At 42.6% G+C, this 15651-nt stretch overlaps 1 protein-coding gene across 1 annotated transcript in view; it reads right to left on the reverse strand.

Annotated features, from left to right (window-relative positions):
* BCAS3 (BCAS3 microtubule associated cell migration factor) overlaps positions 1-15651 on the reverse strand; it is a 749063-nt gene that overhangs the window by 725829 nt on the left and 7583 nt on the right. Inside the window, exon 4 of the mRNA XM_017870817.1 lies at positions 10186-10261. Coding sequence (XP_017726306.1) covers positions 10186-10261 — 76 coding nt within the window. The remainder of the gene's footprint in view (positions 1-10185; positions 10262-15651) is intronic.

Below are 15651 nucleotides of genomic sequence, written 5' to 3' on the forward strand. Positions count from 1 at the left end.
TTTTTTTTTTTTTTTTTTTTTTTTTTTTTTTTTTTTTTTTTTTTGAGACAAGGTTTCACTCCCATTGCCCAGGCTGAAGTGTAATGTGCTATCTCAGCTCACTGCAACCTCTGCCTCCCAAGCTCAAGCAGTCTCCTGCCTGGGACTATAAGCACACGCCACCACATTCAGCTAATTTTTATAGAGACAGGGTTTTGCCACGTTGCCCAGGCTGGTCTCTACAAAAATATACAAAAGTTAGCCAGGCGCTGTGGCACACACCTAGAGTCCCAGTTACTTGGGAGGCTGAGTTGGGAGGACTGTTTGAGCCCCAGAGGTGGAGGTTGCAGTGAGCTGAGAGTGTACTACTGCACTCCAGCCTGGGTGACAGAGGAAGACCCTGTCTCGAAGAAAAAAAAAAAAATTCCTTTTCTTTTTTTACAATAGTCCTTAGGCCAGATTCCTTTATCTTGAAATGGTGGGCAATCACAGCTGCAGACTTCAATCTGCAGTACATATCAATCAATTCAACTTTTTACCATGATGTCATGACTTCTCTGTTTCTTGGGAGAATCTCCGGCATCACTAGTGGGCACTTCATATGGGACCCATCGTGCTATTCAAGGTTTATAGTGTTACAATTAACATGATGCAAAATAGGTGAGAATCCAAAGAGATCACTTTCCACTGTGACACAGCAATTTACTAGAAACATAAACTGCTCACCAGAGATGATTTTAAGTGGATACTTGCAATTCTTGAGCTCCCTGTGACAGCAGCAGGAGGTCACTACAAAATTATTACAGTAGTACAGTATGTACTACAGTTAATTTTATGCAGTTAAAATTCAATACTGCATCTATACATTTGTTTACATGATTATAGATGGCACCACGTACTGTCTGTTAAGTGTGCGTGTACATTTCGATACATCTTAACTTTTTATAATAGATTTCTGTGTGTATATCTATACATACATATATACATAGAGAGAAAGAGAGACAGAGATACATCCCTTTTTTTTTTTTTTTTTTTTTTTTTTTTGGGACAGAGTCTCACTCTGTCACCCAGGCTGGAGTGCACTGGCGCAATCTTGGCTCACTGCAACCTCCACCTCCTGGGCTCTAGCACATCTCCTGCCTCAGCCTCCCAAGAAGCTGGGATTACAGGCGTGTGCCACCACGCCCAGCTAATGGTTTTTTGTGGGTTTTTTTGTTTTGGGGGTTTTTTTTTTTGTATTTTTAGTAGAGATGGAGTGTCACTATGTTGGCCAGGCTGAACTCCCGACTTCAAATAATCCACCCGCCTTGGCCTCCCAAAGTGCTGGGATTACAGACGTGAGCCCCCGTGCCCAGCCTAGATTTATGTATATTTTATAGTAAATGATAAAATAGGTTAGTATCTATACATCTTATGCATTCATATCTTTTTCTTAATTTTTTGATGTTTCTAGGCTATGTGGTTCATCTGCAAGTTTTTGTCAAAGTGTCACACAAATCTCCAAAAAATTTTCCAACATATTTATTCCAAAAAGTCTGGGTATAACTAAAGTGGACCTGCACAGTTCAAATCCATGTTATTAAAGGGTCAACTATATTCTATTTTTTAGGTGTTGCTTACATAAGCATTGGATTTGTAAAAACTCATTCACTAATGTATACTTTTGCGTTATCTGCCATATTTTGTACAATAAATGTTTTTAAAAATCATAAAGCAATAAACAGTCCTCTTCCTCAACTGGATTTCATCACTCTTCTCTCTGACTTTTTTTTTTTTCGGAGACAGACTCTGACTCCATCAACCAGGCTGGAGTGCAGTTGTACGATCGCAGCTCACTGCAACCTCCATCTCTAGTGCCTCAGCCTCCTGAGTAGCTGCAATTACAGATTGCGTCACCATGCCTAGCTAATTTTCGTATTTTTAGTAGAGGCAGGGTCTTGCCATGTTAGCCAGACTGGTCTCAAACTCCTGACGTCAAGTGATCTGCCCACCTAGGCCTCCCAAAGTGCTGGGATTACAGGCGTGAGCCACTGCACCCGGCCTCCCCTCTCCTAGAAGCTAAATTCCTCAATTGGGTTATTCCCAACTGTCATCATTTTTCATCTAACATTTACCCCAAACCCACTTCAGAATGTCCCTAACACGCCTCCCAAGTGATTTTTGGTCACCACTAACGGTGACCAATAATCTCTAAATAGTTCAATCCAATAGATAATTTTCAAGCACATCTTTTTTTTTTTTTTTTTTTTTGAGACGGAGTCTTGCTCTGTCTCCCAGGCTGTAGTGCAGTGGCAAGATCTCGGCTCACTGCAAGCTCCGCCCCCCAGGTTCATGCCATTCTCCTGCCTCAGCCTCCCAAGTAGCTGGGATTACAGGCGCCTGCCACTACGCCCGGAATTTTTTGTATTTTTTTAGTAGAGACGGGGTTTCACCATGTTAGCCAGGATGGTCTCAATCTCCTGACCTCGTGATCTACCCGCCTCGGCCTCCCAAAGTGCTGGGATTACAGGCATGAGCCACCATGTCTGGCCCAAGCACATCTTTTTAGACTACTCAGCCACCATTACCAATGGTCACCACCTATTCCTTAAAATACTCTCCCTTGGTCTTTCAGGGATAATCCTCTAACTTTTCTTCACTTTCTCTAGTCACTCTTTCACCATTCTCTCTGCTGTGGCATTCTTTTCTACCTAGTCTCTAAATACTGGAGTTACTCAAAACCAATTTCTAAATTTCCATTTCTTACCATATATCCTCTCCTAGGTTAACTCATTCCACCCACTGCTTCAATTAGTATCTGCTAGTGACTTCCTCAATATGGAGTTTGGATGTCTCAATAGAAGTGCAAATTCCACTCAAAGATCATGATTTCCTCACCAAGCCTGATTTTCCTCCAGAGTTCCTTATTTTGGTGAAAAGCATCATTATCACATTGGCAAAGCCAGGAACCACTTTCTTCCTCACCTATAACAGTAAATCTATCCCAAGTCCCTGTGTCTTCCTAAACTGTTCTCTTCATTCCTCTTACACCACCACCACCCTGTCCCAGCTACTACAGCTACTCCAAAAGCATACATAGCTTCCTGCATCCACCACTGCTCACCAAACTTCACATTAGAGTTGAACTGCTGTTTTTTGTTTTTGCTTTTGTTTTTGAGACAGTGTCTCACTCTGTTGTGCAACCTGGAGTACAATGACACAAGACTCATTACAGCCTTAACCTCCTGGGCTCAAGCAATCCTCTTGCCTCAGCCTTCCATGTAGCTGGGACCACAGGTATGCACCACCATGCCTGGCTAATTTTTTTATTTTTTTGTAGAGATGGGATTTCACTCTGTTGCCCAGGCTGGTCTCAAACTTCTGACCTCAAGCAGTCCTCCACCTTGGCCTTCCAAAGTGCTGAGATTACAGGTGTGAACCACCATGCCCAGCCAAAACTGCTTTTTTTTTTTTTGAGATGGAGTCTTTCTCTGTCACCCAGGCTGGAGTGCAGTGGCTCGATCTTGGCTCACTGCAACCCCCACCTCCCAGCAGCAAACTGCTCTTTTAAAAACACAAATAATGACATATCTCTTTACCTCCATCTCCTGCATTAGTGACATCCTACTCTTAAAGATAAAAATCAAAACCAGCCAGGCACGGTGGCTCACACCTGTAATCCCAGCACTTTGGGAGGCCAAGGCGGGTGGATCACGAGGTCAGGAGATCGAGACCATCCTGGCGAACACGGTGAAATCCCGTCTCTACTAAAAATACAAAAAAATTAGCCAGGTGTGGTGGCGGGCGCCTGTAGTCCCAGCTTCTAGGGAGGCTGAGGCAGGAGAACGGTGTGAATCCAGGAGGTGGCAGAGCTTGCAGAGAGTGGAGATTGCGCCACTGCACTCCAGCCGAGGCGACAGAGTGAGACTCCGTTTCAAAAAAAAATCAAAACCATTAAATGGCTTTTCAAAAAAAAAATCACAACCATTAAATACATCAGTAATTCTTTAATGCCCATTTTCTTTCAACAGGAATTCACTGTTGCAATGTTAATAGAACATGATTCCATACCCAGCAAAAATCAGAATTATAAAATTATGTACCTAGGGTATAATTATTTTTATACCTGACATTTAAATGGTGTTTTTGGCCAGGCGTGGTGGTTCACGCCTGTAATCCCAACACCTTGGGAGGCCACGGTGGGCAGATCACTTGAGGTCAGGAGTTCAAGACCAGCCAGGCCAACATGCTGAAACTAAAATACAAATATTACTAAAAATACAAAAATTAGCTGGGCATGATGGTGCATACTTGTAATCCTAGATACTTGGGAAGCTGAGGCAGGAGGACTGCTTGAACCCAGAAGGCAGAGGTTGCAGTGAGTCAAGTTTGTGCCACTATACTCCAGCCTAAGGAACAGAGTGAGACTTCGTCTCATAAATAAATAAAAAAATGGTGTTTTATAAGTTCCTATGTGCTTTTGTGTACATCATCAAATCTGACATATCAACTCTGTTTTAATTATTTATTTTTGAGACAGAATCCTGTTTCGTTGTTGCTGTTGTTTGCTTTTTGTTTTTTGTTTTTTTTCGAGATGGAGTCTTGCTCTGTCCCCAAGGCTGGAGTGCAGTTATGCAATCTCGGCTCACTGCAACCTCTGCCTCCTGGGTTCAAGCAATTCTCTCTGCCTCAGCCTCCCAAGCAACTGGGATTACAGGTGCCCGCCACCACACCCAGCTAATTTTTGTATTATTTAGTAGAGATGGGGTTTCACCATGTTGGCCAGGCTGGTCTTGAACTCCTCACCTCAGGTGATCCACTCACCTCAGCCTTCCAAAGTGCTAGGATTACAGGCGTGAGCCACCGCACCCCGCCTATTTTCTTTACTGGTTTCTTTTTTCTTATTCTACCTCTAAATCTGAACTTTACGGTCTTTCCTATAGAGACATCTAGCATTTTTGCATGGTTTCAGCCAACTACAATGTCCTCCCTTCCTTTGATTCACCCATCCTTCAAAAACTTGTCCAGTCTTAACTCACCTGTGAATCTTCCATGACTGCACTCAGTATACGCTCTCTCCTTAGAAAACTGTTTGCAATTGGTGGGAGGATAGGGATACTAGATTTCTACTCACACCTCAAAAGTCAAGGTGTAAAGTGAAACCGAATCTTTTTTTTTTTTTTTTTTTTTTTGAGACAGAGTCTCTCTCCATCACCCAGGCTGGAGTGCAGTGGTGTGATCTCAGCTCACTGCAATCTCCACCTCCTGGGTTCAAGCGATTCTCCTGCCTCAGCCTCCTGAGCAGCTGGGATTACAGGTGCCCACCACCACGCCCAGCTAAGCCACCACGCCCAGCTAATTTTTTTTTTTTTTTTTTTTTTTTTTTGTATTTTTAGTAGAGACGGGGTTTTAACATGTTGGCCAGGCTGGTCTCGAACTCTTGATCTCAGGAGATCTACCTGCCAAAATGCTGGGATTACAGGCATGAGCCACTAAGCCCGGCCAAAACTGAATCTTTCTTCTCAAACCTGCTTCTTTATTTTCCTTCCTCCCTTCCCTCCCTCATTTATTCATTCATTCATTCAGAGATAGGGTCTTGCCCTGTCACCCAGTCTGAAGTGCACTGGCACAAACACAGCTCACTGAAGCCTCGACCTCCTGGACTGAAGCAATCCTCCCACCTCAGCCCCTCGAGTAGCTAGGACTACAGAGACATACCACCACACTCAGCTAATTTTTNATTTTTTGTATTTTTAGTAGAGACGGGGTTTTAACATGTTGGCCAGGCTGGTCTCGAACTCTTGATCTCAGGAGATCTACCTGCCAAAATGCTGGGATTACAGGCATGAGCCACTAAGCCCGGCCAAAACTGAATCTTTCTTCTCAAACCTGCTTCTTTATTTTCCTTCCTCCCTTCCCTCCCTCATTTATTCATTCATTCATTCAGAGATAGGGTCTTGCCCTGTCACCCAGTCTGAAGTGCACTGGCACAAACACAGCTCACTGAAGCCTCGACCTCCTGGACTGAAGCAATCCTCCCACCTCAGCCCCTCGAGTAGCTAGGACTACAGAGACATACCACCACACTCAGCTAATTTTTTTGTATTTTTTTTTTTGGTAGAGATGGGGTTTTGCCATGTTGCCCAGGCTGGTCTTGAACTCCTGGGTTCAAGTGACCTACTGTCTTGGCCTCCCAAAGTTCTGGGATTATAGGCATGAGCCACTGCGCCCAGCCTGTCCAGTCATTTTTGTACACTCTAAAAGGTAAATGATGATAGAAGCAGAAAATAACACTTCACCTAGAGGATCCCCTAGGCAAAGATCCTGAGGCATGAAAAGTTCTGTGGCTTTAATGACCTGAAAGGTAAGTAGGGTCAGTGCACAGCTGCTAAGGAGAGACAATTAGATGGGAAAAGAAATCAGAGATTTCTACTCTGGATACCTACTTGAGGATGTCTAGGAGGCATCTTCATGTAGCTGTCCCACAGATCTAAGGGACCCAAGCTTCTAGAGCAATAGAAGCTTATAAGCATTTTCTTTTAGAGATGGGGTCTCACTATGTTGCCCATGTTGGACTGCAGTGGCTATTCACAGATGCAATCTCACTACTGATCAGCATGTGAGTTTTAACTATTTCTGAACTGGGCTGGTTCACCCCTCCTTAGACAATCTGGTGGTTCCCCACTCCTGGGAAGTCACCATACTGATGCTAAATTTAGTGCAGACACCCAATCAGCATAGCACATTATAGCCCAGAACGCCTGGACACAAGCGATTCTCCTACCTCAATCTCCTGAGCTGCTGGGACTACAGGTGTGTGCCACTAGCACTCCAGCCTGGGTGAATAAGTGAGACTCTTGTCAAAAAAAAAAAAAAAAAAAAAAAAAAAACTGGCCAAGTATGAAGTATGGGATTAGGGGATGATAAGAATTTCACTGCACAGGCTAGAAAGCGATTCCCATTATACTAGAGTAAACCAGCATCAATTTGATTTGATGTAGTCTGGGATTCAAACTATATTCTCACGTTTAGAGAATTTGACAGAAAAATGTCAGAATGTTAATGTGGGCAAGCTGTAGCAGCTATTACCTTTGCATACCTCACACACTTCCTACTCTGTAACTCCCTCTTTTCTGGTAACTAATCTTATCCTCCATCAAGCACAGGGATAGGCACATGACCAGCTGAGCAATTCTAGTACTACATCCTCGGCCACAGCAACTATTCCAATAATGGGAGAGTGACTCAGACTGAGCCATCCGGATCTCCAAATGAATACTTTTTCCTCTTTGATTGTATCATATAATCATAAAGGTATGAATAAAGAGCTTTGAGTAACCACTGCACCAACTCTCTCTTTGTTAAAGAAGTCAAAGAAGAGATGCAAACATTCAGAAAGAAGTAGTGACAAGAAGTGGACAAAGATTAAAAGTGTGAAGCCCCTATCCTTCCCAGATCCATGAGTAGATTATTGTTAAATCCCCTATGAGCCCAAGTATAGTGGCTCATGCCTGTATCCCAGCACTTTAGGAGACTGAGGCAGGAGGATTCCTTGAGGCCAGTAGTTCAAGATCAGCCTGGGCAGCATAGCAAGACCTCATCTTTACAAAAAAATTTAAAAATAAGCTGGGCATGGAGGCATGTGCCTATAGTGCTAGCTACTTGGGAGGTTGAGGCAGGAGGATCACATGAGCCCCACAGTTCAAGGTTGCAGTGAGCTGTGATCATTTCACTGCATTCTAGCCTGAATGACACAGGGAGACCCTTTCTCTAAAAATAAAATTTAAAATCCCCCAAGGAACACAGTATAGTGGTTCCTCAAAAAATTTAAAAAAGAATTACCATATGATACAATTCCACTAGAAGAGATATTTGTACACCCATGTTCATTACAGCATTGTTCACAAAGCCAAAAGGTAGAAGCAACGCAAATGTCTTTCAATAAATGAATGAATAAAATAAAATGTGGTATAGGCTGGGCGTGGTGGCTCACACCTGTAATCCCAACACTTTGGGAGGCTTAGGCGGGCAGACCACAAGGTCAAGGGGAGGCCGAGGCGGGCAGACCACAAGGTCAAGAGACCATCCTGGCTAACACAGTGAAACCCTGTCTCTACTAAAAATACAAAAGTCAGCTGGCTGTGGTGGCAAACACCTATAGTCCCAGATGCTAATGAGGCCGAGGCAGAAGAATCGCTTAAACCTGGGAGGTGGAGGCTGCAGTGAGCTGAGATTGCGCCACTGCACTCCAGGCTGGGTGACAGAGCGAGACTCCATCTCAAAAAAAAAAAAAAAGGCTTCATATTTGAAAAGTCTTCAAGGAAAAAGCAACTCACAGAATAGGAGAAAATGTTTTCAAATCTTATATCTAATAAGGAATTAATACCCAGAATATTTAGAAAACTCCTAAAACTACATAAACAAACAAAACCACACAATTCAAAAATGGGCAATGGACTTGCAGAGGCGTATCTCCAAAGAAGCTAAACAAATTCCAATAAACACATAAAAAGACGCTCAACATTACTAATCATTAGGGAAAATCCAAATCAAAACCACAACCCAGTCCCATTAGGATGGCTACTATCAAAAAAAAAAAAAGAGAGAGAGAGAGGAAACTTCGGGACCCTTGTACATTGTTGATGGGAATGAAAAATGGTACATTCACTGAGGAAAACCATGGTGGTTCCTCAAAACATTAGAAACAAAATTACTATATAAGCCAGCAATTCTCAAAAGTACAGTCTCAAAGAGATAGAAGGCTGGGCACAGTGGCTCACACCTGTAATCCCAACACTTTGGGAGGCCGAGGCGGGTGAATCCTCTGAGGTCAGGAGTACGAGACCAGCCTGGCCAACATGGTGAAACCTCGTCTCTACTAAAAATACAAAAAGTAGCTGGGCGTGATGGCGAGCGCCTTTAATCCCAGCTACTCAGGGGGCTGAGACAGGAGAATCACTGGAACCCATGAGGCTCAGGTTGCAGTAAGCCAAGATCATGTCACTGCACTCCAGCCTGGGCGACAGAGTGAGACTCCGTTATTTTTTTTGCTTTTGTTTTGTTTTTTGTTTTTTTGAGATGAAGTCTCGCTCTGTCACGCAGGCTGGAGTGCAGTGGCATGATTTTGGCTCACTGCAACCTCCACCTCCTGGGTTCAAGTGATTCTCATGCCTCAGCTCCCCAAGTAGCTGGGACTGTAGGAGTGCGCCACTATGCCCGGCTAATTTTGTATTTTTAGTAGAGATGAGGTTTCACCATGTTGGCCGGACTGGTCTTGAACTCCTGACCTCATGTGATCCTCCCACCTCAGCCTCCCAAAGTGCTGGGACGGCAAGCATGAGCCACAGTGCTCAGCCCATCCAGCCTTTTATAAATGATTGTTTTTATTTACTTACTTATTTAACTTTATTTATTTATTTATTTTTAGACAGGGTTGCACTCCATCACCCAGGCTAGAATGCAGTGGCACAATCTCGGCTCACTGCAGCCTAGACCTCCCAGGCTCAAGCAATCCTCCCACCTTAGCCTCTCAAGTAGCTGAAACTACAGGCACACACCACCAAGCCTAGTTAATTTTTTAATTTTTTGTAGAGACAGGGTTGGGTTATGTTGCCCGGGCTGGTCTTGAACTCCTAAGATCAAGCGACCCTCCTGCCTCAACCTCCCAAAGTGCTGGGATTACTGGTATGAGCCACTGTGCCCTGCCTCATTCAGCCTTTAAAAGGAAGGAAATTCTGACCCATGCTACAACCTAGATGAAACTTGAGGACATTATGCTAAGTGAAATATGCCAGTTACAAAAAGGCAAATACTGTATGATTCCACTTATATGAGGTACTTGGACTAGCATAAAATTCTGTTCAGAGAAAAACAATTTTCAAGCCTAGAAAGTTCAACACTAACGATGATTTTGCAGTTATAAATCCTATACAACTGACCAAACTTGAATAACTCCTTTTTTAAGAAAACCATTTTTCTGCCTGAGAAAATTTTAACTCACTTTAACTTCATCAAAGTTTAACACTTACACACTGTGTTACAGTTACTTTAAGACTTATTACACAATATTAGTTCTAAAGTTTCTGTACTGTAGTTATGCTACCTTTTATTTTGAAAACTGAAAAATTACTATAAGAGAAACTAATCTGACTAAAGTAGAGGCTCTCTTTTTGGAATCAGGTACTCCAAACAAACAATTCATATGTCCCAAAAAAGTTAAAACCATACCATTTAAATCTGCATTTTCAAATCTGACCCAGACTATTTTCTCCTTTTCTTCTGTTAGAGGTGTTCCACTGTAAGCCTGCATAGTAAACAGAAACATTTGAATAAACATATTTTACAGCTTTAGTATTAATGATATTCAAAACAAAGAGTAACTTAAAGCCAACACTATACCTCTCCAACTTCACCAACCTTACATCTTGGTAACTAGAACATTTTAGAACATTATTACCCCCAGAGAATATTATCCATGTGTGTGATAACCTTGGTCAAAAGAGTTTTTAACTTATTAAAAGAACTGCAGGCTAGGCACCTGTAATCTCAGCACTTTGGCAGGCCAAGGCAGGCAGACCACTTGAGGCCAGGGGTTCAAGACCAGTCTGGCCAACATGGCGAAACTCTATCTCTACTAAAAACACAAAAATAAGCTGGGTAGGGTGTGGTGCACGCTTGTAATTCCAGCTACTGGGGAGGCTGAGACACGAGAATCACTTAAACCTGGAAGGCAGAGATTACAGTGAACAGAGATCGCACCACTGCACTCCAGCCTAGATGACTAAGCAAGACTCTGTCCCCCCCCACAAAAAAAAGAACTGCAGAAACCTAAAATACAATGATCACAATCTATTATGAAGCATTACTATAATTCAAAGGCAAACGAAAAACTAACCATCCCCTATACTGATCAACAAATAAGGCTTAGAAAACAAAACTACTACCTTTTATCTATTAAGTTGCTAGGTGTTTGTGGCTATTATACTGTACCTATACTTTTTAAGAGTATTACTGTACTTTTTTAGTCTCTTATCAAGCTTCTAGACCCAACCTATCATCTGCTTCCTGGAAGCCTGCAAGGGTCAAAAGATAAGCATTAATGGCATCATGTATCAACAGTATTCAACAGTATTCAAAAGGAGGCATGTTTTTTCTTTTACTTTTCTTATTCAACAGTATTCAAAAGAAAAAAGCATGTTTTTTCTTTTACTTTTTTTTTTTTTTTTTTTGAGACAGGGTCTCACTCTATCATCCAAGCTGGAGTGCAGTGGCACGATCTCAGCTCACTGCATCCTCTGCCTCCCGGGTTCAAGTGATTCTCCTGCCTCAGCCTCCCAAGTAGCTGGGACTACACACAGGTGCCACCATGCCCAGCTAATTTTTTGTATTTTTAGTAGATACGGGGTGTCACCATGTTGGCCACGCTGGTCTTGAACTCCTGACCTCAGGTGATCTGCCCCACCTCGGCCTCCCAAAGTGCTGGGATTACATGGGTGAGCCACCATGTCCTGCCTAACATACCTTTTTTAAAAAACACCAGCTTGGGCAACATGGAGAAACCTCATCTCTACAAAAAAAAAAATCTGGGCATGGTAGCATGCACCTGTAGTCCCAGCTACCCGGGAAGCTGAGATGAGAGGATCACCTGAATCTGGGAAATTGAGGCTGCAGTGAGCCATGATAGTGCCACTGCACTTCAGCCTGGGTGACAGCAAGACTCTGTCTCAAAAAAAAAAAATGTATTCCCTAATATTAATTATTTAATCTAATCAAATCTTACATTTGCATTTCTCAAAACTATAAAACTAACACTGGTGCATTACTATTAAACCCCAGACAGTATTTGGATTTCACAAGCTTTCCCACTAATGCCCTTTCTCTGCTCCAGGATCCAATCCAGGATGCCACACCGCATTTAGCACAACTTCCTTTTTACCCTGTATCAGGCTTTCCTTTCCTTTAACATGGTGAAGCACTAACACTTTCAAAGTCTTCTTCAGCTTAGCAGACTTATTCCTTTGCAACATTTGATTTTTGAGTGATATGCAGAACAAAACAAGGTCGAAGAAGGTCTTTCAGTGTATTGGGATTCTTGAACCTCTTTTTGCTTTACCTGTGAGGGGCAAATAAGTCTTGCAAAATGAGGCTTATATGCTTTTACTATGTCTTCAAGTTTTCCTCTCTCCTTAGTAGACACAGTGTTTTTTATTCAGCATTTTTGAGAAAATTCTGGGAAGTTGACTGAAGCACCTGAGCTCTGCTTTGTGTGTTCCCTACTACAGCTTTGCACAAAGGTGTATCCTGTCATTTTTTGCCTCTTATGATCTCCTTTTCTCATGCTTAGGTATTTTATTCTCAGTAAGACAGACTCACCCATTGCCCTTCTAGCTTTCACCTGATGTCTTTTTTTAAAACAAAAAAAAAAGTTTGTTTTGGAGTTTTTTGTTTGTTTGTTTTTTGAGACACCCTGTCACCCTGGCTGGAGTGCAGTGGTATGATCTCAGCTCACTGCAACCTCCGCCTCCTGGGCTCAAGCAATCCTCCCATGTCAGCCTCCCAAATAGCTGGGACTACAGGTGTGTACCACTACACCCAGCTAATTTTTGTATTTTTTGTAGAGATGGGGTTTCACCATGTTGCTCAGGCTGGTCTGGTACTCCTGGGCACAAGCCATCTGCCTGCCTAGGCCTCCCAAAGTGCTGGGATTACAGGTGTGAGCCACCGCGCCCAGCACCACCTGATGTCTTTATAAAGGTCAATGTACTGTCACACATTTTTTTCCTTTTCCTCCAGCACTGATTAAAAGCCCTTCTTCAAACAAGAGCAACTGATTTAGCCCTCTTATTTAGAGTCAAAACTTTCACCTCACTACTGAAAAGATTTATTTACTTCTTCTTTTATACTTCAACACTGGTTTCTAAGACACATAAACACACTCATAAGTACAAAGTTATTTTTGAATGTTATATAACATAGCTATAATCATTGTGTCAGTCTGCATGCTGTCTTATTTGTTCACTGTAGAGAAAATAATTTTCATAGTGTACTATTGTCATAAGTATAATTTTTATTTACAGCAAATTATTCTATAGAGACCATGATATGTTATTTGCTTGAGTATTAATTGACATTTAAGCTGGTTACAAGTTTTTACACTGAAAATGTAAACATTTCATATGTACTGAAAAGTTCTAAGCTTTAACTTTTTCTTTGTTGAATTATTTTTTTAAAATAAATTTTTGGCCAGGTGCAGTGGCTTACGCCTGTAATCCTAACACTTTGGGAAGCCAAGGCTGGAGGATCACCTGAGGTCAGGAATTCCAGACCAGCCTGGCTAACATGGTGAAACCTCGTTTCTACTAAAAATACAAAAATTAGCCAGGCATGGTGGCACATGCCTGTAATCCCAGCTACTCAGGAGGCTGAGGCAGGTGAATCCCTTGAACCTGGTAGGCAGAGGTTGCAGTGAGCTCAGATCACGCCTTTGTACTCCAGCCTGAGCGACAAGAGCGAAACTTCATCTCAAAAAAAAAAAAAAATCAAATTTTCATAAGTGAAATTATTAGATCAAGACACAACCAAGGGCAACTTCCGGCCATCAACGCTATCACAACTAGAATTCAATGGGTGATAATTAAAGAACCTGCTACCAGTCCAACAACACATGTTCTCTCTTTAGGAGGATATTTGCAGACCCAGAGAATACCTAGGCTCCATCAATTTGATGAGACCCAGAATAGAGCAGGAAGCAGAACACAATATTGGCAGAAGACATTATTTTTTAATGTCTGACCACAAAGTACCAACACAGGACTCTGAATTAAATGTGGGGGAAAAAAATGTTAGAAGGCACTGTTCTCATGTCAACCAAACAGTAGAAAAAATGTCTAAACGGGACGGGCGCGGTGGCTCATGCCTGTAATTCCAGCACTTTGGGAGGCCAAGGCAGGCAGATCACAAGGTCAGGAGATCAAGACCATCGGCAAAACCCCGTCTCTACTAAAAATACAAAAATTAGCCAGACATGGCAGCAGGCGCCTGTAAGTCCCAACTACTCGGGAGGCTGAGGTAGGAGAATGGTGTGAACCCGGGAGGCAGAGCTTACAGTGAGCCAAGATCACGCCACTACACTCCAGCCTGGGTGACACCGTGAGACTCTGTCTCAAAACAAAAAAAAAAAAAGAAAAAAAGAAGTCTAATATAACAAAAAGTTACTCCTATTATTGCTTGCCTAAGCAAACTATTGTCAGTAGGTGCTAAAATGATGACGTCTCACCCTCACAATTAGAAACTGTAATGTCTCTGGCTCATCTGATTATTTCAACTACTGATTGTATGCCAGAAATCTACATCTCTACCCTGGATCTCCAGTCTCAAGCTCCCTCCAGGGAAGACTACTTACTATTTGCTTTGCTTTATTTTATGCTTTATATAGATGACACCCTTTAAGCCTCAAAACAAACCTACGATGAATAAGATGATTAACCTGAGTTTACACATAAGGATACTGATGTTTAGAAAGGTTCAGTAACTTGTCTAGAACTAGTAAGATACAGAGCTGAAATATAAAGTCAGATCTAATATCAAAGTCTATGGTTTTTTTTTTTGTTTTTTTTTTTGAGACGGAGTTTCACTCCTGTCGCCCAGGCTGGAGTGCAATCGTGGGATCTCGGCTCACCACAACCTCTGCCTCATCGGTTCAAGCAATTCTCCTGCCTCAGGCTTCCTGAGTAGCTGGGATAAGAGGTGTGCACCACCACGCCCAGCAAATTTTTGTATTTTTAGTACAGACGGGGTTTCTCCATGTTGGTCAGGCTGGTCTGGAACTCCAGACCTCAGGTGATCCACCCACCTCAGCCTCCCAAAGTGCTGGGATTACAGGTATGAGCCACCACACCCGGCCCAAAGTCTATGTTCTTAATCACTAAGCTACTCTAAGCCTAATGTGCAAAATGTTAAGTTATAACTTCTCTGCCAAATAAAGCAAACACCTACTAGGATCCTATTGTCCCCATTACATTCTTACTCCATTTATCACTGTTGGATTTTATTCCACTCTATTCCTCAATTCAAATGGCATCTCATTCATTAAGCCTTCTTTGATGTCCTCCAAGTGAATTTAATTGTCCTACTATATTACCATAACACTCTGTTTATTTTCTCCTTTTTTTCCCACTCAGCTTTTCAGGTTGAAGGCACTTTGTTTCCTAGGATCCTCTCATAAAGCTGGGATGCTGGATCTATGAATGTCCTTTTTGAACACTCCAGTTACAGATACCCATGGTAGTCAAGGAAGACTACATAACCATAAGAAGAAAGTATGGAAACCTCTCCCTTCAGTTGTCCCACTAGAACAGTGCTTCCCAAAGGTACCATTTCATAAGAATCACCTGGCCGGGCGCAGTGGCTCAAGCCTGTAATCCCAGCACTTTGGGAGGCCGAGACGGGTGGATCACAAGGTCAGGTGATCGAGACCATCCTGGCTAACACGGTGAAACCCCGTCTCTACTAAAAAATATTAAAAAAACTAGCTGGGCGAGGTGGCGGTGCCTGTAGTCCCAGCTACTCGGGAGGCTGAGGCAGGAGAATGGCGTGAACCCGGGAGGCAGAGCTTGCAGTGAGCTGAGATCTGGCCACTGCAGTCCAGCCTGGGCGACAGAGCGAGACTCCGTCTCAAAAAAAAAAAAAAGAATC

This window comes from Rhinopithecus bieti, unplaced genomic scaffold, assembly GCF_001698545.2.
Source record: "Rhinopithecus bieti isolate Rb0 unplaced genomic scaffold, ASM169854v2 scaffold_5497, whole genome shotgun sequence".
In the NCBI taxonomy this organism is placed as follows: domain Eukaryota; kingdom Metazoa; phylum Chordata; class Mammalia; order Primates; family Cercopithecidae; genus Rhinopithecus; species Rhinopithecus bieti.